A 26683-nucleotide genomic window follows, 5' to 3' on the forward strand; every position below is an offset into this window, starting at 1 on the left:
TGCTGAGTTCCGGTTTCAAGGTTTAGTGTGCCAGTGTAGCTACAGACACAAGGGCTATAACAAATGGTTGGCCCAAGTTGGCCCAAGTTGCTAACGTATTGGTAATATGAGGAATGAATAACATTTCTTACAGTAACATTGTATATGATCAGTGGTTACCACTTATCATCAGGTGGCCCATTTGCCAGTTCGCCTAATAATAACTTATATTTCTCGTACCCTCTATGTTTGTCATTTGTAGAACGAGATTTCCATAAACATTTTGTAATAAAATATTTCGAGATGGAACCTCGCGAAAACTCGTTAAGGAAAATTATTTAAAGAGAACGCCGCCTATAATATTTCGTAATTACTTCTTTATCTAATCTTGTAATAATTCTATCTTTTAATATGAAATTATTTTTAAATCCTTCTTTTGAGTGAAACACCGTTGGAACAAGGAAATAAAATATTATATATATTTGTCTGTTTACCGTCTTAAAAAACTATGTCAATGATACATACAAAGAATCTTATAACTTATTGGTAGGCTATTATAGAATACAAAACTTTTTATTTATCTATTCGACAAGAGTTAAAATGGATTTATTTCTCGTATAAAATAATCGAATGTTTAATATTTAAATGAATATATTTTATGAAAAAATATATAATTTTATTTAGATTTACTAAAGCCGAGTTTTTACAAAATATCGTTTAATTTTAATGTTACATATAAATTATTAGTTCAGGTTTTACACAATATGCAAAAAATATGCCCATTAATGTGCCACAGCGGTAAAACGTTACAATAAATGCCTAATTTTCCTTCAAAGAAAAGACATAGAGCTTTTTCTAGCACACTGCCCCAGTGCGAATTGGTAGAGTCACATGACAAATTTCAGTTGGGCCTGTCCGAATAGAAACCTGTGAACTTCGGTCATTATCCGCACGTTCTACTGGGCCATAGCTGCTCTTATTTTAGTGTAATAATTTGTGTACTATAATTTGTAATATTTATTTTTATATTAAAGCCGCCAAATATCAGACGCTTATAAATTTAAAAAGTCTATTACCATAAACAAGTGTAATGCTTTTTGATAAAAGCCTTTACTAATTCATATTTACGACATTTAAAGTGTAAATGAAAGTAGAGCGGCTCCGCTTTATAGATAATAGATAGGACACATCGTCATTAACACCTGCCGCCTTCTCAGACTATTTTCTGAATTAATAAACCTATTTTTCTGAAGCAGGGAAAAGTGTGGAATTATAAAACATGAGTCTGAAACACGCCATTTTATGCCATAGCGAGTGCAGAATAGCTATATTGTAGTGATAGAGTTCTGTGCACAGCAGTCTGGGACTAGACAGAATGGAATGGATGAAAAGCCTGGAATCCAAATTCTATATATAATCTATTCCAACCACAGAAGTAATAAAGAACTTTGGCATTTCATTTTTGTGACATCATTCGATATTTTGAATAATCTATTGTGTTCATTGCCATGAATTCGCAAAAAATATCTTGTTTTGAATGACGGATACAAGTAATTAAATGGAATAGCGTACGATTATACATAAAGATATATTAATCAGTCACTCTTTGTAATGCATAATACAGCAGACCTGTTAGCAAATCGCATGATATACGAATCTAATGTTTGTTAGAACGCGTGCATCTTAATCGATGATTTCGGGTTCAAACCCACGCAAGCACCACTCAATTTTCATGTCCTTAATTTGTGTTTATAATTCATCTCGCGCTCGGCGGTGAAGGAAAACATCGTAAGGAAACCTGCATGTGTAATTTCAACGAAATTCTGCCACATGTCTATTCCACCAACACGCATTGGAGCAGCTTGGTGGAGTATGCTCCAAACCTTCTCCTCAAAGGGAGAGGAGACCTTAGCTCAGCAGTGGGAAATTTACAGGCTGTTAATGAGTGGAATAGGTTAAATAAATTGTTTTGATGTATTCTGGTTTGAATGCTCAGTGAGCCCATGCAACTAAAGCCACACAAAACATCTTAGAAGCCACGCGTAAAATGCACCGCCTCCGTGTGACGGAGCCTGATGTTATAGTATGTAATAAATGGGCTATCTGACGTAAAATATATACCAATATTGTAGAATTATATAAAAGAAATTAAGATTAATGTGGTCCTCTATTATCACACTGAGAAACCTTGAAAGAACAGATATTAAATTCTAGGTTATTTTCCAGTAATAAATGATATAAATAATTGGTAATTCGTAAAAAAAATTAACTCAATTATTTTAAAATTTCTAATTAAAATGTCTATGCTTAACTTTCAATCTATCAATCCGTCGACACATAAGTTTACATAACACTGTTTTTCAATTACACAAGTGTACGCGCACTTCACATAAATTGCGGACAGGTTTACTGCGCGTTTAAAAAATGGCGTTACCCGACCCTACTTTTGCACACGTTGAGATGACTGCTTAGCATTTTTTTGCTTAGTGAAATGCGTATCGCGTAACACACGGACGGGTGGGAAGTGCGTCTGAAGGATAGTTGTATTAACTAACATAATCTTTATTAGAAAAGCAGAAAGGGACAAGAGATCGGTGGAAAACAGTATCTAAGTACTGGATATTTTGCCGGTTCTTATAATATATACATATACTTATAAAATTACTCGAAGAATGATTCAGAAGTGCTTGTAAAAGTCTATTAAAATTTTAATAATTTTATTAGTGTTTCAAGATGCCAGCGTTTCTATGAAAAAAATTACAATGATATACTTCTACTATACCCTACGTATGGAAACGAATCGTATCTTAAATATTTTCGGCCATAGATATATAACAAGATTACAAATATATTAAAAATAAACTTGGACTTATATATATATTCATTTCCATGCATATAAAATTATTTTAATTAATATATGTACTGAAAATATTATAAAAGGCGACATCTGCGGAGTTTCCTGTACGTTCTTTTCAGTGTAATTTACATTTCAAACCAGTGGAAACTGCGCGTCCAACTGAAATTATTATACAAATTTAATATGACGATTTAAAATTTATATTAATCTTATTTAATCTCTCAAAAAAAAAAATATTCTGACTGACTATCAACGCTAAGGATAAACAACCGAATCAAGAACGCTGAATTTGAAACCTTACTAATATTTACACTTAAGAAATTGGAAGCATCACCTTTAAGGCAGAAATGGGTGGAATGACTTTCTATTCAATACACCCATACGAAATCCGAACGGACCGCTAGTAATATATTTTTTAGCATTAGCAGCCTGTTAATTCCCACTGCTGGGCTAAAGGCCTCCTCTCCCTTTGAGGAGAAGGTTTGGAGCATATTCCACCACGCTGCTCCAATGCGGATTGGCGGAATACACATGTGGCAGAATTTCGTTGAAATTAGACACATGCAGGTTTCCTCACGATGTTTTCCTTCACCGCCGAGCATGAGATGAATTATAAACACAAATTAAGCACATGAAAATTCAGTGGTGCCTGCCTGAGTTTGGACCCGAAATCATCGGTTAAGATGCACGCGTTCTAACCACTGGGCCATCTCGGCTCTAGTAATATATTATGACAACGATAATTCAGGTGATCATTTGCTTCAAATATTAAGCCATTGTTGAAAAGAACATCGACATGATAATCGGTGTAAACATAGCTTTGCGTATATTGTATAGTTTGCAAATCAAATGTATAATTCCTTAATTTTAGTATAAGTATTGATTAAATAAAGGAATATTTGGCAGCAGCCGCCCCCGTCGTATACACAAGAGCTAAGATGATTCTAAGGAATTCCTTAACATTGGTTATGCGCTCTTTTGGAATCTAATATTGTCTTTTATCATGTGTTCGTAAACATTATATAATGTTTATTTCTTATGTTGGATAGATATATTTGTGAGAACCTATTTGTTCAAAGAATATTTATAGATCACGGGATTATTGATACAATACATACAAGTAGATATGTCATACAACATTATCTTAAAGTATTCAAATTTTTATATATACAATTTAATTAAATTAAAATTTCGAAAGCGTTATCTAATTATGTGTTATTTATTCAATAAATTGATATTGAAAGCTGATGGATATATTATCGGTAACAATTATATTTAGAAATAATTATATGCAATTCTAATTTAGCCAATTTTCGGTACTATAACATAATACACACACTAATAATCTCATATTATAAAATACAAATTTGCGATAAAGTCATTCATTATTAGTTTTCCGAAACCAATGTGATTGCCAATGGATAGTGCGTACGGATTCCATACATTCTGTATTGTCCGAATCAGACGTCCGAAAACAATAACGTATCATTTAATGTAAAAATTATACTGAACCACAACCAAATAAAAATGAACCGGTATCGTATAATAAATAGAACATTACTGTACTTTTGGTACCAAGTACTGACTTCAATTCTACTGTAGGTAGTAGAATTAATTATGTTCAAAAAAATGACAACCAATCGGCTTACAACACGTATGTGAATATTTTATAACCGACCAATAAAAATTTGCAATATACGTTCTCTATTCAAAACTGACGAACTACGAGCGACGCAAATAAAAATAATATTTTTCACACGTCGACATTTCTCCCAGCCAGTATGTAGACAGCTGACATTTGAAAAAGCTCTGAAGGCTGTAGCGCGCCCACTACTAATAAAGGATGACGTGTGAGAGCCCTACGCGTGTCATTCGTGGAATGAGCGTGTGATGGGCTATGTGATTACATTTGCTACGTTGCCGAGTTTATTACGTTTTCGACTGATGTAGTTTCGAATATAAAATAATTTTAGGAACTGCTATCTTTTGGGAGTGTTCGTATTTATTATTATTATAACTTGCTTTCATATTTTTTGCGTACGATGTTATAACTAAATTGCTTAAATAATAGGTTCTTTGTGCAGGCTCGGCTGGGTGGTAACCCCCAATCGTTATTTATCCCACCACTAAGCATTACTATTATTATAGCTGTATTCCGATTTGAATTATTACCAAGCCAGTGCAGTTACATAAAATAATATAACAATGGGATAATCATAATGTAAATTATAAAAAAAACTAAAGGAATTAATATAATTTATGACATAAACAATATTTTTAAACATAATCAAAACTACTTATTTTAAACCATTAAAATATATATAATAGGTGTATTTTACAAAGTTTATTTGAGCAAATCGTAAAATTTTATTTATCAATTTTGTATTCGTTTATGATTTCAAACGAGAGGCAGCTGAATATAATTTTGAATTTCATTCGTTTCTACAATAAAATCAGGCGGGCAACTACACGTTGTTAATAAAAAGAAATAAGCGACGTTTACCATCGTTCAAAGAATCACCTCTTATGGTATATTCGCAAACCGCTTCACATATAAACTATATTTATTCTCCACTCGAAGAGGTCTATCCACTCCTTTAGAATATTTTCAATATTAAAATACACAAAGTGTCATCGCAATATATTTACAACGACGATAGTAATTATTTTGATAGAAACAGTGACAAACATTGCATAAACACGAAGAGATGCCAAGAATCATTCTCTTTAAGATTAATTTAATCTTCCTTGGTTAAAGCATTATTAACGTCAACAGTAAAACCCCGCATAACTTTTAGCTTTATTAAGAAATAAATAATTGAATTTATCTTAAATTAGCTCAACTGTTAAAAGGCTGAAAGGCAATGAGAGAGTACTAGAAGAAATTGACATAGGCTTTTATCGTACCCGTTGCAAACACAAGCTTATTTGAATATATATATATATATATATATATATATATATGAATAGAGATTATTCGTTATAAATAAGCATTTCTAGTAATATATCAAAAAGAATTACAGTTTATAGAAGTAATTTAATAAAAAAATCGTAACAGCTCGTAAAAATCCCGCCGCTGGGAAAAGACCGCTGGACCGCTCCTCTTAAGAAATAAATTCGGTATATATTACACCACTGGACCTCAACGATTTCAATTGGTACATATAATACGCCAGAATATTACATTATGTAGGTAAATCAACGGCCTACTCAAATATTATTTCCGTTGATGTTTAAAAAACGTACAAATAATTTAATCACTAGAAAGGCTTTAAAAGTAATCAGTAAATTGTATTTACGCAAACAATTTAAAGAAAATTTTATATATATTTTGCTTACTTTATTACCGTAGACGTTTCTCAAGATTCGAAGTATTAAAGTTAAAAGTTTTAATCACTCAATGAACCCTAAAAATATTTCAGGGTTCTTTGTCGTCAAGAAACATAAGGCATTGAAAAATAATTTTAGATATTATCCTTATAGCTCCTTTGATCCAAATAAGAAAAAAAAGTAAAAATGTTTTTTTTTTTAATTTAGCGAAAAATCAATCAAATCAAAATATTATTTAATACATCTTCAATGTGAAACAAATTTTTAGATCTGATACTTATATCTTAAACGAAATTTAAAATATTATTTTTAATTTATTACCTTAAGTATACTTACTTAAAATTTATTTTGTATTTATTCTTTATATAATGATTTTTATTGCATTTATAGTAAATGAAACTCTACAAAATTACGTGCACAATTGTCAAATATGCTAAAAACTAACAACGATATTGATGCAATCTTAGACTGCGTCCTATTTTATATTATACGAATTTAAAGGTCATATAAGACCGAGACTCGTTCCAGAGACAAATATTTCCCTAGCTAGATAAATACACGACACGGGGCCCAAAACACACAGTATTGTATCCAGCATCTCGCTTTTGACAACAAAACTTTAGAACTTCAGAGATGTAATATTACCAGTAATATTTATTGTACGATCCCATAGCAATTGCTTAATAATCTTAACTGAAATACAAATAATTGGGAAATTAGTATATTTAGAATAAGATAGTTACAGTTGCAAAAACATAATTCCCACAGAACACACAGACACACACACACATACACACAGTCCTTTCATTGTGTTTTAATAAATATAAATATATACAGAATAATTTAACTAGGTGAACTAAGGTGGAGCTCGTGAACAAGACATTCGTAGATAATATCGAAATATCTTTTATTTTTTTAATATCAATAGAAAATAATTTTATTTAAAAAAATCTATATCCATCAAAAATTACACGACACTACAATTACAGTTCACTTTAATATACCGCAACCCTCACTTGACTATTAAACCACGAGAACTACACGCAAAATAAGATTTACGAAGATTATACAAGTTTATATATTCTCATTCGCACCTCAAAGCGAATTTGTGTGCTTAGGTTTACCAACTACGCTTCACATCAAAGGGTATTTGCATCAACCTGTAATTTAACGGCAACAAACCTTTGACACAGAGATATGTGGGAAAAAGTTTGGTGACAAAGAGTGTTCTGTTATTGGGTGAATTTTAAAATGAAACGTTGTAAGGATAACCTTTTGTAAATAACATAACTTGTTTTGTAGCAGGAAAAGAGATTTAATTGGTGGTAGTGCCGCGTGTTAACATATATTTTACCACCAAGCATTACATACTTATTGGCACAAGGGACATAAGATCTTATTCTCAAAGTCGATGGTACATTGCCAATGTAAGGAATTATCCTTACCTCTCCAATGTCTATGGGCGACGGAAACAACCTACCATCGAGTGGCCTTTTTACAATACAGGGGCAGTTGAGACAACTGGCAAAAGGTCACCACCGCCATATACATTCTGACTGTAATAAAATACAAGCGATTCTTTAAACCATCACTGCGCTGATACTATGATCCTGTCATTAGCCTTGAGCCTGTAATTACACTGGCTGACTTACTCGGTGGATGGTACCGACGCTGACGGGTCTCCCCAAAGCCCTAAAGCCATTATCATTGAACCTCATTTGAATAAAAGGCCAAGCCGTATTTAATAAACAAATTATAACACTTATCTCAGCTAAACAATAATTTACACTTAACATTTACTAAAAAAACAATATTCGCTGCAAAAATATATTTTGCAGCGAAGTAGGTTACAGATGTTGCATATTAAAAAAAATACTTCGCTTCTTCTTTACACCTAGCGAAGCGGTTAATAAAATATCTAATACATTTATAACGTAAGCCGATTTTTGTGAGTGATTATGGGACGATACAAAATCGGTCATGGTCTCATTTTAAAGAGCTCCAGCCGTAGATGTGCAGAAAATTAAAGAGGATCCTTGATTGCAATTTACTAAATTGTTACAATATATCAAAGAATTAATTTTAGAGAGCGGGAAAGAGTTACTGGCCGGTTATTACGGCTGTATAAGAAAAAAAATGAAAAAGGTAAACAAAATTAAAGTAAATTTTGTTTTCTGACATTTGTGAGTTGACATTTGTGAAATAAAAAGAAACATTTAAATAATTTCATAATTTTGGCGCCAAATATAGATGAATGATTTGCTGTTTTGAATGAAATTAAATCGAAAATTTCTAAAAAATCTTTGATATAAACGCGAAGTTTCGCGGGAGCCCCACTAGTTTTCAAATGTCTACAACAACAGCCATTGTAATGAACTATAGATAATAGCTTAGGAGTAATAAATAGTTGTGTTGTTCGAAGGGCGTTGTCATAGCTAATTAGCCGTCACTTCCAGACAACCACTGAAGATATTTAAATACATATAGATCCTGTGGATCAATGCTATAAACTTGCATAATATAACTAGATGAACCTGCGGCTTTACCCGCGCGAAATTTATAAAACACAAACTTCCAACCTCCGTTTTACTCCCTTGGGGGTGGAGTTTCGTAAAATCTGACATGCCTACATCCTATAAGGAACCTACCTGGCAAATTTCTAGTTTGTAGGTTTTATAGTTTCTGAGATTTCGTGATTAATCAGTGAGTGGCATTTTCTTTTTTTTTCACACACACACACACACACACATACACACACACACACACACACACACACACTCACACACACACACATACACACACAAACACACACACACACACACACACACACACACACACACACACATACACACACACACACTCTCTCTCTCTCACACACACACACACACACACACACTAACACGCGCACGAAACAAACGGTACACACTACGAAAGATTTATTCAAACTTCATCACTGATACTTAACTGTTTGCACAGTTAACAATTTGTAAATCGGTGCAAAGCCAAATAGCAGTTTTAAAAACGCCTTTGAAACACTTTGAATCTACTGTTTATAAATAAATAACACACCGATATTCCGATGTTTTCGAAGAGGCTAGAATTAGAATATAAAATATATATACACAAAAAAAAATTGTTATACAATAAAATTTTGTATAACAAAGACTTTGTCTAAATTATTATCCAGATATAGATCACAGTTTTATATGGATCAGAGTGTTGGGCTATAAAAGGGATGACTGAAAGACAATTGCATGTGGCGGAGATGAGAATGCTGAGAGCAATGTGTGGTGTTACGCGAATGGATAGAGTAAGGAATGAGTACATAAGAGGAAGTTTGAAAGTGGCACCGGTAACCGAGAAGCTATCTGGAAACCGGCTGTCTTGGTATGGGCATGTTATGCGGAGGAATGAGGACCATGTTGTGAGAAAGGTTTTGAGTATGGATGTGGATGGATATAGAGGTAGGGGACGACCCAAGAAACGATGGATGGATTGTGTGAAAGACGATATGGTTAGAAAGAATGTTACTTGTGAGATGACGTCTGACAGAGAAGTATGGAAGAAGAAGACATGCTGCGCCGACCCCAAGTAAAATTGGGATAAGGGCAGGAGGATGATGATGATGATGATATAGATCACAGTTTTGTTACGGATTTTTGAGAATATAATCGTCCGATCTCGGTAACGATTACCAGTTCCTTCGCGCCTGTTACTCCCGTGTAAAAGAGAGTCTACAAAGTCGTATATACCAAACAAATAACATCGGAACAGAAATTTGTATGACCTTTAAAAATATCGATCTCAGTGGAAACCGATCTTAGATATTCGTTTAAAAATATTCCTATCATTATTTCGATGATTAGTTTGATATGGTTCTAAATGTACTCTAACCATAAATATGCATTTATTTTCAATCCCATTAAATATATTATAATATTATAGAGTTTTTTTTAGATTTGTAGGTGCTCAGTAAGCCCAACTTTCAACAGATGGTTTGCTCATTGATTGAGACTAAATCAAATAACATAACGTTAACTAAATACCAGTGAAAATATTGTCTTATATAAATCTTTTATATAAAATGTATGTTTTGTGCAAACATATATATTTCGACACCGTTTGACCGATCGTCGTGAAAGTTGACACATTGTATTTTTTATGAAGAATATAATAGATGAGTCACTTTATTGTGACTCACTGCTAGATGGCGTTGCAGGATTTCATCTTTCATATCAGCCTGCTGATTGTCATTAAAATTGATTACTACTGACTAAATGAAACTAATACTAACTTAATATTATTAATGTAGAAGTAAGCTTGTTTGTTTAACACGCTTTCACGTCTTAACTCAACCAATCATTGTGAAATGACGCGGATGTCCACGTCAAAAAATCACGGGCGAATATAAACTAAAACTATATTATAAAGGAAGACGTATGACATATGCATCGCTGGTCTATTGACTAGATTATGAGTACAGAAAACGAGATCATGAGATCGAAACCGACTCGAGGTGCCGAGCTAGGAACTTGACAGTGATGAACGACAACGTGCTTAGGAAGTATCTTTTGCTTCAGAAAACACATAAGGCCGTTGGTCCTGCAACTGATATGTCTCCGGTTGGGTCAGATTGCCGTCCCATCGGCATGGGAGAATGAGGATACACGTAGTACTTCTATATTCACACAATTGTATATTATGGTCTACATCGACTGGTCTTTGATATCGATATACAGGACATCATCATTATTGATTAAAATATAGTTTTTAGATCTAATATGTTGTAAGTAGCGATTCATTATTTTATTTTGTAACACGGATGTATGTAAATGTAGGTATTTTATTATTTATATGTAAGGCAACAAATCAGGAAACTTATGGAATAAGAAATAAATAATCTAATTAAAAAACAAAATATTTCCTCATAAAAATAATATTGTAACACAAGGCATGTTTTTTTCTGTCGAACCGATTAAAAAATCCAACGATTGAAGGTTAAGACCCAAGATAATACAAAGCTATTTACTAACATCTGCATAAACAGACTTGTTTTTACAATTTATGGATTTACCAGAAAAAGATACTACAACGACTGCCTTATGAAAAGGCTGTCCTGCTCAGATACAAATCATGGGACCCCGGGTACTAATCACAGATTAGGCAAAAAAGTTCTAGCAGATGTATGACATCATACATAAAATAAATAGAGATTCATCAATATAGTAAATATATTTTTATTATTGTTTATTATAAATGATTTTAGTACAAAGTTTCGATACGATCCTTTCCGTTTTGAGAATTTTAACAATTATTTAAGCAAACGCTTACCTATATTTGGGAGTAATTGTCAAATCTGATGCCATAAATTAATTATTTACGTCATCTTAATATAATTGCATTATTAAAACTTCGAACGTATTTATAAATAATAAAACTGACCTCGTTGCAAACATACATTTTCGTTTAACGTCCAATTCTCAATGTAGTTGCCAAAAAAAATATCTAACAATATTATAATGTAGATGGCAATAGAAGCACCTATTTCAAGGATCTTTGTTGACACAGTCCCAAGAGTCCTGCTTTGAAACGACTTTCATAGAACAACCGATCCTCTTCCCTTGAGACAAGAGCTATATTAGAGTAAATATATTTAACGTCGACCGTGTGTATGGACACGCAAAGCTTCACCTCATTTACTGATATTGTATACGTAACCTTAGGACGTTCAACAGTAAATGATGGTGTCGAACTATGATATCAATAGTGTTGAGTAATGTATCGATAAAAAATTTAATTTGCGGTTATTATTTGATAAATGATTTCACATAAAGTTTACATATCGCTAAGACTATTTTGTCAATTTTTTCAATTCCAAACTAAACTTAAAGAAATATATTAAAAAGTTTAAATTTCTTGTAGATTGTATTAATAATGTTACTATGTATATAATAAGTATCTTCCTACAGAAGTAGCAAGCTACCTTATAAATATACCTCGCATTTTGTACTGATAATAAAAAGAGCTAGTAATAATCATCATCATTATTTTAATTTAAATACTTATATGTTTATAGATAGGAATTCGCTCCTCACTAGTGTACAGGAAGGAGGCGGCTCTTTATATGAACGCTGTCCAGGCATGGAGCGTACACGACTGTACATTCGTCCATTGTGTGAACATTCATCGGAACTGTATCGAAATATATGGTACAGTCGAGTGGAAATGTCACATGTGGAAATGTTACAAATAGACTCCGTATTTATTCAATCGTAAATAGAATATCATTAATATATTAACCATTTGGTATTATTGTCTGTTTTCATTAGTTTAATTTAGTAAAATAATGTTGATTAACTCTTGAATTAAATTAAAGGAGATTTTTAATCGGACTTACTTTAAGTTATATAGTAACTTTTCTTATTCTAGCCTAGCCTTAAAGTAATAATACTTTTTCTTTTTGTGTTACCGAACAAAGGATCAGAAGTTTAGCATCGTAAAAGCCTGCTTTTCAGTCTACCTCTCGGTAATTATATTCGAACGTAAATACTTCTTAAAGTCTATTCCAATCACCGGAAGAGTAAAGACCAATAAACTACCTTAACATTGAATTGTAATGTCATTGGTTGAGATCTATAATATGGTATAGTTTTCACTTTGGATTCGTGGTAAAATTGCTTGTAGCTCAGAATGGTTCAGTAGCTTTATATTATAGTCTTGTTGAACTGTTTGCAGTGCATAACATAGGAGAACAGTAAGTAGGCAAATTGTATATGATATTTAAATTCAAGGTTTGTTTATCTTTACTCTATCTCAGATTTGAAAAGGTTATATGTACCAATCTTGACTATATGTATCGGGCAGGTCGAAACGATGAAATTATATTGGTTTTTCTGTCGAATAATTTCAACTAACAGCCCGGAGCGTGAAAGTGAAAGTTTGTACAACCCCGTATCTGTATTAAGTGGTGTAGTGATATGCTATGAATATCTAAAAAAAATAATCAAGAACTGTATGTATTGAATAATATATCAGAGCTATTAGCAAGTCATAATGAATATATGTCTAAGATTAGTTTACATTTTCCCATTTTTGATTAAAATAGATTTTGTTTACTCTGACAGTATTTATTTTGGTAACTTTTTCGTTAAATATTAATCATTAAGTCTTTACTAATATCTGTATAATCTGTAAGTACTGTAAGGAAAAATAGTCTGTTATCATAGTTACAGGCTTCGATGCCAAAATGTATGCAAAATGCATAATATGATGTCACTCAATACGTCGAAATTATAATATATTTTGTACCTATAATTATAATTAACCTGTATACTATTACTATTTATACTTAACTTAATATAATTATTGAATATCGATAAAGTATAAAATAATATAAATCTTGTGTCGATGATTGTACTGTTATAATCAATCGAGAGGAGTGCTCCATTCATGGATACATCTATGGGAAACGTTCAATAAGGATGAACAGACAAGCCTATTGTGTAGTACTTATAGAATACTCACGTGTTACAACACTATGCCTAAAATGTATGTGTATAAATATAACCATCTATATTGCTCTGTTCTATCTGCTCTATTTATACGAGATACAATAGATCAATTAACGCTGGGTTTTTTTAATTTTGACTATGATGATTACGTACAATGCGTTATCATCTCCTTGAAAAATATACCGAACTAACTTACTAATATTTTAATGTGACAGTTTTGATTTATATTTGTTTGTTACTTAATCAAAATCAGGATATGGGGATCTGAATAATATGTATCACATTCATCCCCCCTTCCCTAGCACGCAGGCGATGCCGCGGGCGGTAACATGTTTCAAAAGAAATTAACCGGCCGTTTTCAAATGCATCAAGGGTATGAAATTTACCTAATATTACATCCGATACCTACAGGTTGCCTAGTGATATTTTTATACACTGCTGAAAATGATATAAAATATTATTACAAAATAGATTATTTAATTAACACGTGTCAACTGATTGACGTTTAGTCGGTTTTCAACCGGTGTTTTAAAGCATACTAACCGGAATTCGAGTAACGATGCTTCTTAATCGAATAAAAAACTAATATTTTTTATCTGTCAACAGTCACAAGCTACACCATCAATAATTTTCGCATTACGACTAAAAGAAAAATGGCGGCTGTGACAGAACGTTTTATTCATTTACGCGTCATTGAGGCAACGAATGACAAATTGAAAAGTCACCGTCAAACAAACATGTTTTTATACTTGTACAGAATATCTTTTCAAAACATTTTTATCGTAGTAATTGAAATAACTAGTATTTTTTTTTCTCTCCGAAATAAACATTTTTCCAAAGTTGACAGTTGAATTATATATTTTTTTTAAAAAATTTTTTGTGTGATTATTGAGTTAGTTCGCGTGTTTGTTTTATAATTCGGGTGAAATATGATACTGACTCACCTATGATAAGCACTTGAGAATGAATAATATTTTTAAATAAATACTTTTTTAAACGGCTCTAAGCTTTAAAAATGAAACAAAAAAGGTGTTAGTTCTCGCTGTAATCCATAATATCAGTATGGTCAGCCAGAAAAAAACAATGAAAAAATAAATGTTAGCTACTGAAAATAACGAAGAAGTGGTGCACGAGGACAACAGACACGCATTCATGAAAGCGAACTTACACACAATGTTAATAATTGCTAATAATGTTTTTTTTTTATTTGTCCTTCGGTCTTTGGTCTGACACAGGCCAAAACCAACCTTACACTGACGGCCAATTATAGAATATATGTCCCTTGTGAATGTTACACTATCTCAGACTTCAAACCGGAACACAACAATACAAAGTATATCTGTTTGATGGTAGAAAGTGTCGAGTAGGTGGCACCTACTCAGACGATACTCAACAAAACATCAAGCAACCAGCAGTAATCGTATTATTTTATATTTATTATGTAAATTAATTTTAGAGTTTATTTAAAATATCGCTGTTTACATTGCGTGGAATATTTATTTAAAAAAAACGTTGTTTTATACAAATACTCGAACGAACTCGCATTGAACGCAAAAATTGAATTGCAAAAGATTTACTGATTGTACGAAGTATTTACATAATATTGTTTTGATTGATGTCGAATATACAAAAAGTCATATTGATTTGCGATTGCTAGTGAATTTGTTTATTATTTTTATAAAAAAAGTTTAAATAATAAAAAAATAAAAAGTTATACTTGCTTGTTGTTAAAGAATCTGCCTACGATTGGTTGTTGTGTCGGTAAGTACCACCACCCACATATCCTATCGCCACACATCTATTATTTGTGTCATTGTGTTCCAGTTCGAAGGAGGAATTAACCAGTGTAATTGTAGGCACTAGCGATGTAAGATCTTGGTTCCAGAGTTTGGTTTCGCATTGGCGATGTGTTTCTCACAGCGCCTATGACTATGAGTACTTACCACCAAGTTCCCATTTACACGTCCACGTAACTTATTATAAACTTCAGATCTGAGAGGAAGGAGGATGAAGGAAGTCAAAATGCGTGGTGCGTGCAAATCCTATGTGATTAATGAAATAATTAATGATTACATTTTATTTGATAAGCTCACTGGAAATAAACTGGAAAAAAAAGATTAACGAAAAGAAATTAATTAGATCAAAAGTAAAATAAATAACGTAGAATTTAGTTTTAGAATGAATTCAGTGATAGAATTTTTTAATATAAAATGGAAGAGAGTCAGACTATTGTAATAAATGAGTCTTTCATAAAAATGCGCTCAACAAATTCCCGACTAACAAGGCGGAAATATAACTAAGAATTTATTCTTTTAAATCCTACAACAAATGTCAATCCAATAGGAACTGAAAGCAATAATGACTCAAATTAATATAAGCCATCATATTTTAATATCAAATAAGGTATAGATAGATATGAAAGTCTCGACTTGTTCCTTTTGACTAAAAGGCTGGCGTTAGATGATAATTTCGGAGTTGGCTCCAAAATGGCAGTCTCAGGCGGCGCTTCGAATAAAATACGTCCTATACTTAAATGCACAATTCCGGCTTCAGCTAGATTAAACCAGTATAAAGCGGCTCAACTAAATAACGAGCTTAACTTCCTGGGACAGACTTTTATTCATTTTATAATATACATATTTTTATATGATTCCATTATTATATGTATGTAGTTGAAATGATAAAATGGGAGCACATAAGTAGGACCTATTATAATTTATATATTGTGAGTAATTTTTATAAAATCCTTGTATGAAATGTTTTATAAACTTATCTGAAACCCGACGAAAACATAAAGTTTCATTTACGCAAACGTTACCAAATAATTGTCGCATGTTTTTAAAATCTGTGAATCCAAAATCCTTGTTTAGGATGTGATTCTTCATTGGAGCGGGTCATCATAATTTGTCACGCAAAATCTCATTTTAATTTTATTTTTAAAAAAAATACGTGAACCATAATTCTCTTTACATTTATACAAATTCAATTCAAATCAATTTGCAATAAATCCTTCCAGTTAACAACTTGGCTATGTCCCAAAATGGAAGATACAAATAGATTCCTCTTGGCAATTAACAGCGTATACCCCACAAGACATGTCCTAAAACAACCCCTTAAGTAGCAATGAATTATTAACTCTATGTTTAACGATTTAGAGTTCGTTTTAGAAATAATATTATATTAAATGTAACAGTACTTTATGGGTAGACTCGTTCCCAAACAACATTACGGTATGCTTCATAACTGTGTTAAGTAATTTTAAAGCGTGGAGTTTCTACATTTTCAATAAGCCTCGAGTAATTTAAGTTGGAGAAGTTGTCGTAAATGGTGTTATATATTTCGAATTAAATGATAGTCTTTTTTATGTACTATATAGCCTATACTAAACTCTGAGAAGACTTTCTTTGCGAGAAAAATGGCGGGAATGATTAATCACGTGAATATCCCATGTTATCGATTTAAGGTACCAAAGAAAACTTCTTTTGAGAATGTGTGCGTAGGAATAAAAATATGGCCGTAGAATGTATAAAAATAATAACTGTCAAAATAAATAACAAAACATAGCCGTTATTTTTCTGAAAGAAAACATTCTTGAAAAAAAAAAAGATAATTTTGCGTGTGTAGCAGCATGGTATTTGATGGCAGTTTGACGTATTTTATGGGCTGTTATGGTATAACATTCAAAAATCATCATCAAGCAATATTTTGATCTGGTATGTTCCAGTTTCAATGGTGACTGAATCAGTGTATAAACACAAGGGACAAACCATTTAGTCGCCTTTTATCCTTAATTACATTTTTAAAAAGCAAAGTAATCACTTTTACCCTTTTTTATTATGTAGGGGACACGTTTAACAGGTACCGGGCTGCGAGCGGAACAGGATGATGTGGAATTATTTTCTATATAAACCCCTTCGGGCTGTATTTTGCACAGATCGAAGGGACAGAATCATTGTTATATAAATTTTGTGTGGAGCTCCGGTCGCATTTTGCAGAAATTTTCTCGGAGGCTCCTTTATCCAGAAATAGGAGAGACATTGATCTCGATGATCTTCGGTATTCTGATTTAACCCGAATCAACTGCCTCGTCCCGGTGTAGGACTAAGTTTTTTTAATAAAGTAAATAGCTCTAAGAGCAGACAATGCTCTTAATGAAAACATCGAAGCCCATCACATCGGGCTAAATTACACGGTTGATGAATATGTCTAAATATTATAAAACAAAGTGACCCGTACCCCCTCCGCGTCTGTCTGTTTGTCTGCCTCAACGCGATAAACTCAAATATCGTTTTATAATAAACGTAAATTAGAACTCACACTCACACATCTACAATTCACATCCAAAATATATAAACTATGAAAACTAATTATAATCGTAACAAGAACTCAACAGAAGTTGTATGAATTAGTCATTCCAAATTGGTATGGTCCAGAAAATATCCGTAAAAATCTGTTATAAGGACATAACCTTAATATATTATATCAAGCTGCCAGGAACACTTTACACCACAGACTAAATAATATATTAGAGGTGGCTGGTGGTAAAATATAAAGTCCTTTTATTTCCTTAGTAGATATTCTCTCCCCATGCAGCAATACTTTGGTTACTGGCCTAGTTAAATAATGTTAAAATAAATTATCTAGTACTTTTTTAATATAACAATATTTTCCAAGATAGGCTGGTTTCTTTCTCTTTTATTTTATATTAGAAATGAAATATACGATATAAAGAACTACCGAAACTTAGGAACAGAAATAAAACCATCAATTTTGTATTAATATTTTTTTAATTTTGAAATGTTAAGTACAAAAATTTTACACTAGTCGCGTCCAAGTATTATGTATACGATACAAGTGAAACAGAATTCATTTTATAAAATCCAATGCCATTTCTGATACTTTCATTAATCTGTGTTCGTCTGAGGTTACCCCTCTTACGGCTCAACGGAACGGCTATATTGCCAAATATTGTCGAAATATGGCCACTTATTAAGAAATACAGTCAGAATAAACATATCCACTTTTATTCCTTACATTTCATTTCGTTTGCATTTAAGATGGAGATTTTTATAAAGCAGAGAAATTTCAGTCAAGTTATCTACTTCAGTCAGATTAACTAGTCGTCGCCCGCAGCTTCGTTTAGTGTTTGCTCGTCTGGTGATAGATATTAAATAGCCTATGTCATTCCTAGGGGTTCGATTTTGCTTAATACCAAATTCATCAAATTCGCTTCAGTGTTATTATCAGACAGACCGACATACAGAGTTACTTTCACATTTATAACATTAGTATAGATAAGTTTAACCATAGAAGTAAACTTATATAAACAGTTATTTTAAATAAAAAATTGGGTCTGTATTTTAAATTCCATCTAATGTACGAGTGAGTGAAGTAACCAGTGATCAATAAGCATAGATATTTACATATATTATTATTATTTTTAATTCCTAATTATCCCCCCAATTAAGCCTAAAGCTTGTACTAGAGCAAGGAACGATAACTGCCAAAGGGGACAGGATCGAACCTTCAACTCTTTACTCGCTAGACGGAACGTAAACCATTGCGGTATTTATTAATAGAGCACCAACAACGTATGAACAACAAGTATATCCAAGTATAAAAATAATATTAAGACTAAATGCAACATTAATTCTATTAGTACATTTACATATAACAATGGCAAGAGCTATAAAAATCGCTAACATTAAAGCTAACATTTGAATATGCCAACTGAGAAAAGCAACATAATTTACTTACATTTGTTTTAAATATTTAAAGTTTTTTTTTTTTTTTAATTTACAAATGTTACCATTAAAATGTCAACATCTAAATTATTTAACGAAATTAACATGCTTGTATCTTTTAACGTTATAACTTTGAAGTAAATGTCGCAGCACTTTGATATTTTCAATGTCGTATTTAATAGTCAATTTCGACTTTGGCTGTAAGAACAAAGTCTGATTAAGCGTATAGCTTTAAATAATGAAAAAGAAAAACAAAAGAAATGTATTTATTATATTTTTATTTATTTATTAGTAGTTATCGTCCGAAACGCCGTACGCGATTTAGGGGTTTGTCATAAGGTATTTAGTATAAAAAAAAAGTATGTCGTTGTTTTTAATTCAAGTTTTCTTTTTATCAAATTTCATCACGTGACTCGGCCATGAAAGAGCCTCAGACAAACAGACGAAGTTATTTTCGCATTCATAATATTAGCATAGATTACTAGATGCTATGTTTTTTACGAAACAATTTTCGCTTCTGAATGATACGAGTGATACAAAATGTTGTTAACTGATTCAATTGTGTGCATTGCGCCTTCTGATCAAATCATACATAAAGATTTCGCAACGACGCAACACGACCGACAAGCAACAGCGGTATATTCATATATTTCATTATATTTATTGCTTATAACTTACCTATAATAAAAACGAAAATATACAGTAAAAAATTTTTATCACGTCTAAATTATTATAGTTACAATTATAAATTTCGTTATAATATAGCTTAAATTGGAAAATAAATGAAAATAAATCTCTCTATTTTTATATATGGCATGAGATATCATCATCAATGTTTTTCTCATTGCTAGGTACATCTTCATCAACATCGCTGATAACCTATACATTACGTGCTGATAATGATGATAGTTCACTCACTCTTCAAACTGTAACACAACAATACTGAGTATTATTACTTGGCAGCTTGTGATGAGTGGCTGGCACCTTGTGTCTGCTGTAATAATACTTAGTATCGTTGTGTGGTTGTCAAGTCCTACCAACAAGTAATGCAAACACAAGCGCACTCTCTATTGTCAAAATCTGATGGGAAGACAATACGACACGAACGGTAAGTGTTCAGGCGCAACTTTCTAACTTCAGGATGGATGGATAAGCGACCGTTATTGTATAAATTTAAACTTTTGACAAAAGCCTATTCGAATTCAGAATATTTTGAATGGGATCGAAACTATAGTATTAAGTAATATTAAAGTGAACTAAGTACTTAGTTAAATTACAAACGCCAGGATTTTTACTAGAAAAGCACTTTTCCAATATCAAGATTTGCACATTTTTCAATAAAAACTTTAATATCTGAAGATAGAAATAATCAGTTCATATTCAAGCTCTTGTTTTAACGAATACCTTAGCATTAGATTTGAAAAAAAACTCTAGTTAGAGAACTCTAAAATAGAAATTACAAAAAAAGTTACACATTTTGCGAGCTCAATTAAAAAATAAGGCTTAGTTGATATAATATAATATACATTGAAATCTCCAAGTTTTTAGTGTTATAGTGCAAAAATCTTTATTAGATACATAACACCTCATCATTTCCTCCATTGGTAATAGGAAGGCTTTTGTATATAAAACAGGTAGGTGGAGAAGCAAATGGGCAAACTAATTGTCAGTGGTCACCATCATTACATCGTAAGAAATAATTACCAATTTTTACAACACCAACGCACCACCAGCCTTGAGAACTAAGATATTACGTATCTAATTCACTCACCCTTCAAACTGTAACACAACAATACTGAGTATTATTATTTGGTAGTTTCTGATCAGTGGCTGGCACCTACCCAGAAGAGCTCTCGCAAGCCAAAGCCTTACTATCGAGTAACGCCGTCGTGCCTTTTTTGGCCCAAAGATTGAACTAAGGAAATACTCCTAGCATCCTTGTCGTCATTCCACGATCGTTATTTTTTGAAAGGCGATTTCTTATTATTCCTTTTATTTTTAGGTTCTTATATTTTGAGTAAGCGAATCTTAACCGAAGATTGTGTGTTCAACCCGGGCCACCGCCAATGACTTTTCATATAATTTTGTGTTTATAAATCATCTCGTGCTAGCTAGGTGGTAAAGGAAAACGTCGTGAGAAAATCTGCTTAATTTAGTTTCTTCAACTGTCCTTGCCGTTGTTGTATATTATTTAAGTTTGATGTACTATTTTAATGCTCCTGCATAGTTTTATTGCGAGGCAGCATCACAATTTAAATTTTTAGATTGCAAATTGATGACATGCATTTGCATTGAACTCTGCTATTATGGCTTCTTCATTGATTCGGAATTTGTCTTTGTATAGTAGTATTCCTTGTTCTTATTACTCTTCTTAGAATTCTGGTTTCCTCAGCTGGTCTGAATGGTACTTGGCTAATTTGTCCATAATCTCTCTATTATGGACTAGTGTCCGCTCCGCGTCTTCACTCTTGTCCATGCAGTGGAAACCTTAAAGACCGTAACTTACTTTTATTTTATTCTTAATTTGTTTATCCTCATTTAAGTCCTCGCTCTTAATATTTCTTATTGTCAATTAATTTCAATGTTAAACAGGGCTTTCTTTAATTGTTCACATCTCGTAACTTGTACTAAACATATCGTATCGTTGATCCCTAATACAATTTAGCGAAATTGCGCCTGTAACAATATATTTGCCCCAGTCATCAAAACGACGTAACAACGGTGAACAAACAAGATTTATGAACTCGTAATAGAACTTTTATAGTTTCCACTTCAGAACAAATAGCGTGATTGTGGCGATTGCTTTTATTTTAATCGCACATGAATGTTCATTTCGCATGACAGCAGAAAGGAATGACAACATAAATCTGCACTTTGCGGTTTTTTTACAATGTTGCCAACATGAAAGTCTTATCTCTTTTTAACGGCCAAAATTGCATTGGATTTTTTATGACTTTATAGAACAGAATTTTGAATATATTGTCATTTTATGCAGATAATAAAAACATTTACTCTTTATAGCTTACTTCAGAGAAGGAGATTATAATTCGGCTTTATGTTTTGGAACGAAGAACGCGGCTTGCAGTAGAGTAAACTAAACAGAATTCGTCATGGGAAGATACAGCGATATGCCCCCTCTAGGCGCTCTTCCCCCTCTTTCTCTTTCTCTCTGTTTCTGACTAGTATTTTATTACTAATTTATGATTATTTTTCAAGTCATATTTTAGGAAATTTAAATTTTTATGTAACCCTCGTGTGAATTGTTTCGTTTTTAAACATCGGTAGGCGGACTGGCAATGGCATATACATTGGCGCTGTAAGTAATGTTAACGATTCCTTCGTTATATCCCTTGTGCCTGTAGTTACACTGGCTCACCCATCTTTCAAACCGGAACACAGCAATACTAAGTATGTATTGCTGTTTGACTATTTTGCATAAAACATTACCAAATAAAAACAAAAGTTTGTGTGGTGACATATATATATGTACGTGTAACTTAATATGTGTCTGAAAAATATACTGACTGGACAAAAATAATTTTATTCAAAACGACATATAAATTATAAATTGCATAAAAACAATGGTAGTTGGATCTTACCAAAAAACATAGATATATTTTATCGTTTACAAGTGCCATTTATTGCATAATGATATAAATAATGCCCAAAGCTTATGCGTACCTATGTACGGACGTAATAATGAACGCATTTTATGTTGTTTTTTTTTTATGTTTGCGTAGGATACAAAGAAATCACGTTTCGCATGCCCTTTGAAACCTGAGGACGGTAATTTACTCGCATTCTATTTACGCCCTTTTCATAGCTAATCAATAGTCGCCTTTTTGTTATCAGTTACGTGACAAGAATGAATTGGTGTTTTATTATATTTTATGTTAGAAAAACCATTTTAGATAATAGTATTTTAAGATTTTACAGTTTATGAGAGCTCGTGACGTCATATCGGTCATTCGGCATTTCGCCACTCGGTGCTCGACCTGATCGTAAATTGTGTAGATATATAATAGCTGTACCCGTGTCTTTAATCGCGCGAAATTTATAAAACTACTTATAGCAGCTTTTTTTTTATTTTTTATTATTGCTACTAGGCGATAGAATATAGTATTATGAGTGGGTTTGTACCAAAAAGGACGGACTACCAATCCCTACTACCAAGTAATGCACACAAAAGTGCACTCTATATTCTCTCACTGCCATAATCTGATTGGAAGGCAATACGACAGGAACGGAGAGTGAATACAACAATACCGAGTATTGCTGTTTGACGGTAGAATATTTGATGAGTGAGTGGTACCCAGGCGGGCTTGCACAAAGATCTACCACCAAGTAATTCTATAATCAATTTATTATTTGTCACCTAGAACGCTAGTTTGTAGAAAAGTGCCTTAATGAGAAACTACCGATGAAACAGGTATAGAAACAGAAGATCACGCTTAAGATATAAGGACATAAGTCATTCTCGTATTATTGACATTTACCTAAAAGAACATAGTAATCATTTCCAACTTGATACTAGCCTGGCTTGTATTCAGAATATGCTGATTCTAGCAACTAGTATCGTTCTTCTAATCAACATTTTACTGCAAAACCACACAGCAGTCCAAAATCAATCAGTTACTATGAATATTCATGCATGAGCAGCCATTGTATACCATGCCGTCCAATTCGCGTCGTGTAGGCGTGTATGGGAAATTAATTAATTGGCAAGCAGCGTTGGGCCGCAGCTGGCCAGGAACACGGGGTCATTACGTTTTATGGCAACACCAGATGTATATTGTTAATCGCTTGCAGCGATGTTCGCGAATTATTGCGAATTTGAATTTCGAATTAGATTATTCGACATAATTGAATCGATGTTCACGACGCGTGAATTGATTGCCGGTTTGTTGTATACTTTTATCTTTAATTAATGTATAAGCTGTGCCTTTTTTGGATTACCTGTATGCCTATTTCATTCGCCAAGTCAGAGGACTAGAAAGATCGGTTGACATGTATGATTAGAACACTGCTCTTTAACGTCGCAGTGTAAGGATATATATGGCCTATAATTTGCTTCAATAAATGGGATGACGAACGCTATTGTTTTTTTTTTATCTTTCTGGATTTATTTTAAATAACTGCGCTCAACCATACATACGAAGCTTTATAATATTAATAAAGGTTTATCTTTTAAATTGTTCGACTTATTATTTGTTGATATTAATTGCAAATTAGTTATAAATTAGAACAGTTTTATGAGTGTAAGTTTTCTTGTTTCTATTACTTGGTGTTTCACGTTTTAATAGCTACAGTCACGCCAATGGTGCAATGCGGGCTTGATTTAAAAATATGTTTCTGTGCCATCGTCGAATTATTCATGAAAATTAAAAAAAAAAAAAAACAAGAATTTATCATGTTTGAAATTTAATTTACAGACTGGTTATAAATCATTAAATATATATGCTTCTTTTTTAATTAGAGTTAATAAAAGAACTCCGGTAAATTGGCAGTAATCCTCTTTTCTGATTATGTTAGGGATATAATAATCATCAAAGACAGATTAACCCTTAGTATGACAATGGTAACATGGACAGGCTTAAGGATTTCACTGACAAAATTTCTAATGAGGAAAATGTTCCCTTTCATAAAACGATTATTTCGCTGTACTAACCAATTTAAAGTTAGTCGAGTTCTTATTTTGGAGATTTTTATTTATTTTCATTTTAACCAACCACATTATAAGTATTCAAATAAAATTATCTACAAAAGTTAAAGCTTAATATTACTAAGGTGTTTTTTTTAGTTTTTTAAATACTTTTATGCCATTTTTTAATTGTAAATATTTTAAGAAAAATATCCTTGTTTTTAGACAAAAACTAAACTTTTTTCATTTAAATTAATAAAACATTTTCATAAGTCAATAAAACATTATAATTTTGTTTCAGAAAACTTCCAAGGTGACATTGCTATTCCAGATGTCGATTACTTTAAGCCACCAAACACTGCCCCAACCACATCTAAAATAAATAAATCACTTCAAGAAGAGGTCGAGAGACTTAAAAAGGAGGTGCTTCTAGAAGGACTTCAAGTGGAAGAGGAAGGCCTGCCTGATATATTAAGAAAACGAACTAAGCAACCACTACCACTTTCACAAGAAAAACCAAAGAAATATAATGAGGTTTCTGTTTTATCTAAGGTAACTCATTTTAATCACAAAAATAACTCTGTTGAATCATAAAAACCATTAAGAAGTACGACATTAGTTTTGTTATTCAAATATAAATACTTTTTTTTTACTTTTAGGTGATTCCCCCAGGCCTTGATAGATCTCTCTTAATGAAAAATGGTAAAATCCCTCCTGGCGAAGATTTAGATGATCACAATCTCAACAATCAAAGTAGACTTAGTAATTTAAACCAAAGTAATATCGTAGACAATTTAACGGAGTCTGAGAGCTTAGAACAAGATGGCGTCTTAGTTGTTAATATTTCAACGGATAATATATTAAACCTCGATGAACTTTATCCCAATATTCAGATGTCAAACTACTCAAACAAAATGGATGAAATAACAAACAAAATACAGAGCAATAGTCGCGAAATAACTGGTGATTATAATAATAATTTAAAATTCAAAGATCTTCCTGAAAATATGACAGTCGCTCCAGCTCCGACGAATGGAGTTTTGCCAACGAATGAATTAAACGAAGATAATGAAGATTTACAAAAATTTCTAATAAATAAAACAAGTCAAGAACTATATGACAAAATATATGAGGCTAACGACCTTCTTAAGCCAACTGAAAGCTTACAGAGTTTAATAGGAAATACATATAATCATAGACGACGGCGAAGAAGAAGACACGGTAATGGAAGACGGTAAGATACTTAATAATTAAATAATATAAACATGACTTGCTTATACTTGGTGGTAAGACTTTGTGCACACCGTCTGGGTAGGTACAACCCACTCGTCAGATATTCTGCCGCCAAACAGCAATAATTGGTGTTGTGTTGTTCTGGTTTAAGTGAGCCAGTGTAAATACAGGCACAAGGGACATAACATCGTAGTACCGAATGTTGGTGGCGCATTGGCGAAGTAAGGGTTGATTAATATTTCTAGCAGTGTCTATATCTATGAGTAGTGTCCACTTAATATCAGGTAGTTCATTTGATCCACGATCCGCCTATCCGTACATAAGCGTCATTAATTTCAGTAATAGAAATGTAATTTCATTTATTCTGAACATAGGTTTAATTAATTAT

General features: G+C 32.4%; 1 protein-coding gene across 3 annotated transcripts in view; it reads left to right on the plus strand.

Moving 5' to 3' along the window:
• LOC125065137 (tolloid-like protein 1) overlaps positions 1–26683 on the plus strand; it is a 107656-nt gene that overhangs the window by 51388 nt on the left and 29585 nt on the right. For all 3 annotated transcript variants that reach the window (XM_047672595.1, XM_047672594.1, XM_047672593.1), the window contains exons 3-4: positions 25364–25614; positions 25722–26296. In XM_047672595.1, the coding sequence (XP_047528551.1) occupies positions 25364–25614; positions 25722–26296 (826 nt within the window). The remainder of the gene's footprint in view (positions 1–25363; positions 25615–25721; positions 26297–26683) is intronic.

Source organism: Vanessa atalanta, chromosome 7 (assembly GCF_905147765.1).
Source record: "Vanessa atalanta chromosome 7, ilVanAtal1.2, whole genome shotgun sequence".
Classification (NCBI taxonomy): Eukaryota; Metazoa; Arthropoda; class Insecta; order Lepidoptera; family Nymphalidae; genus Vanessa; species Vanessa atalanta.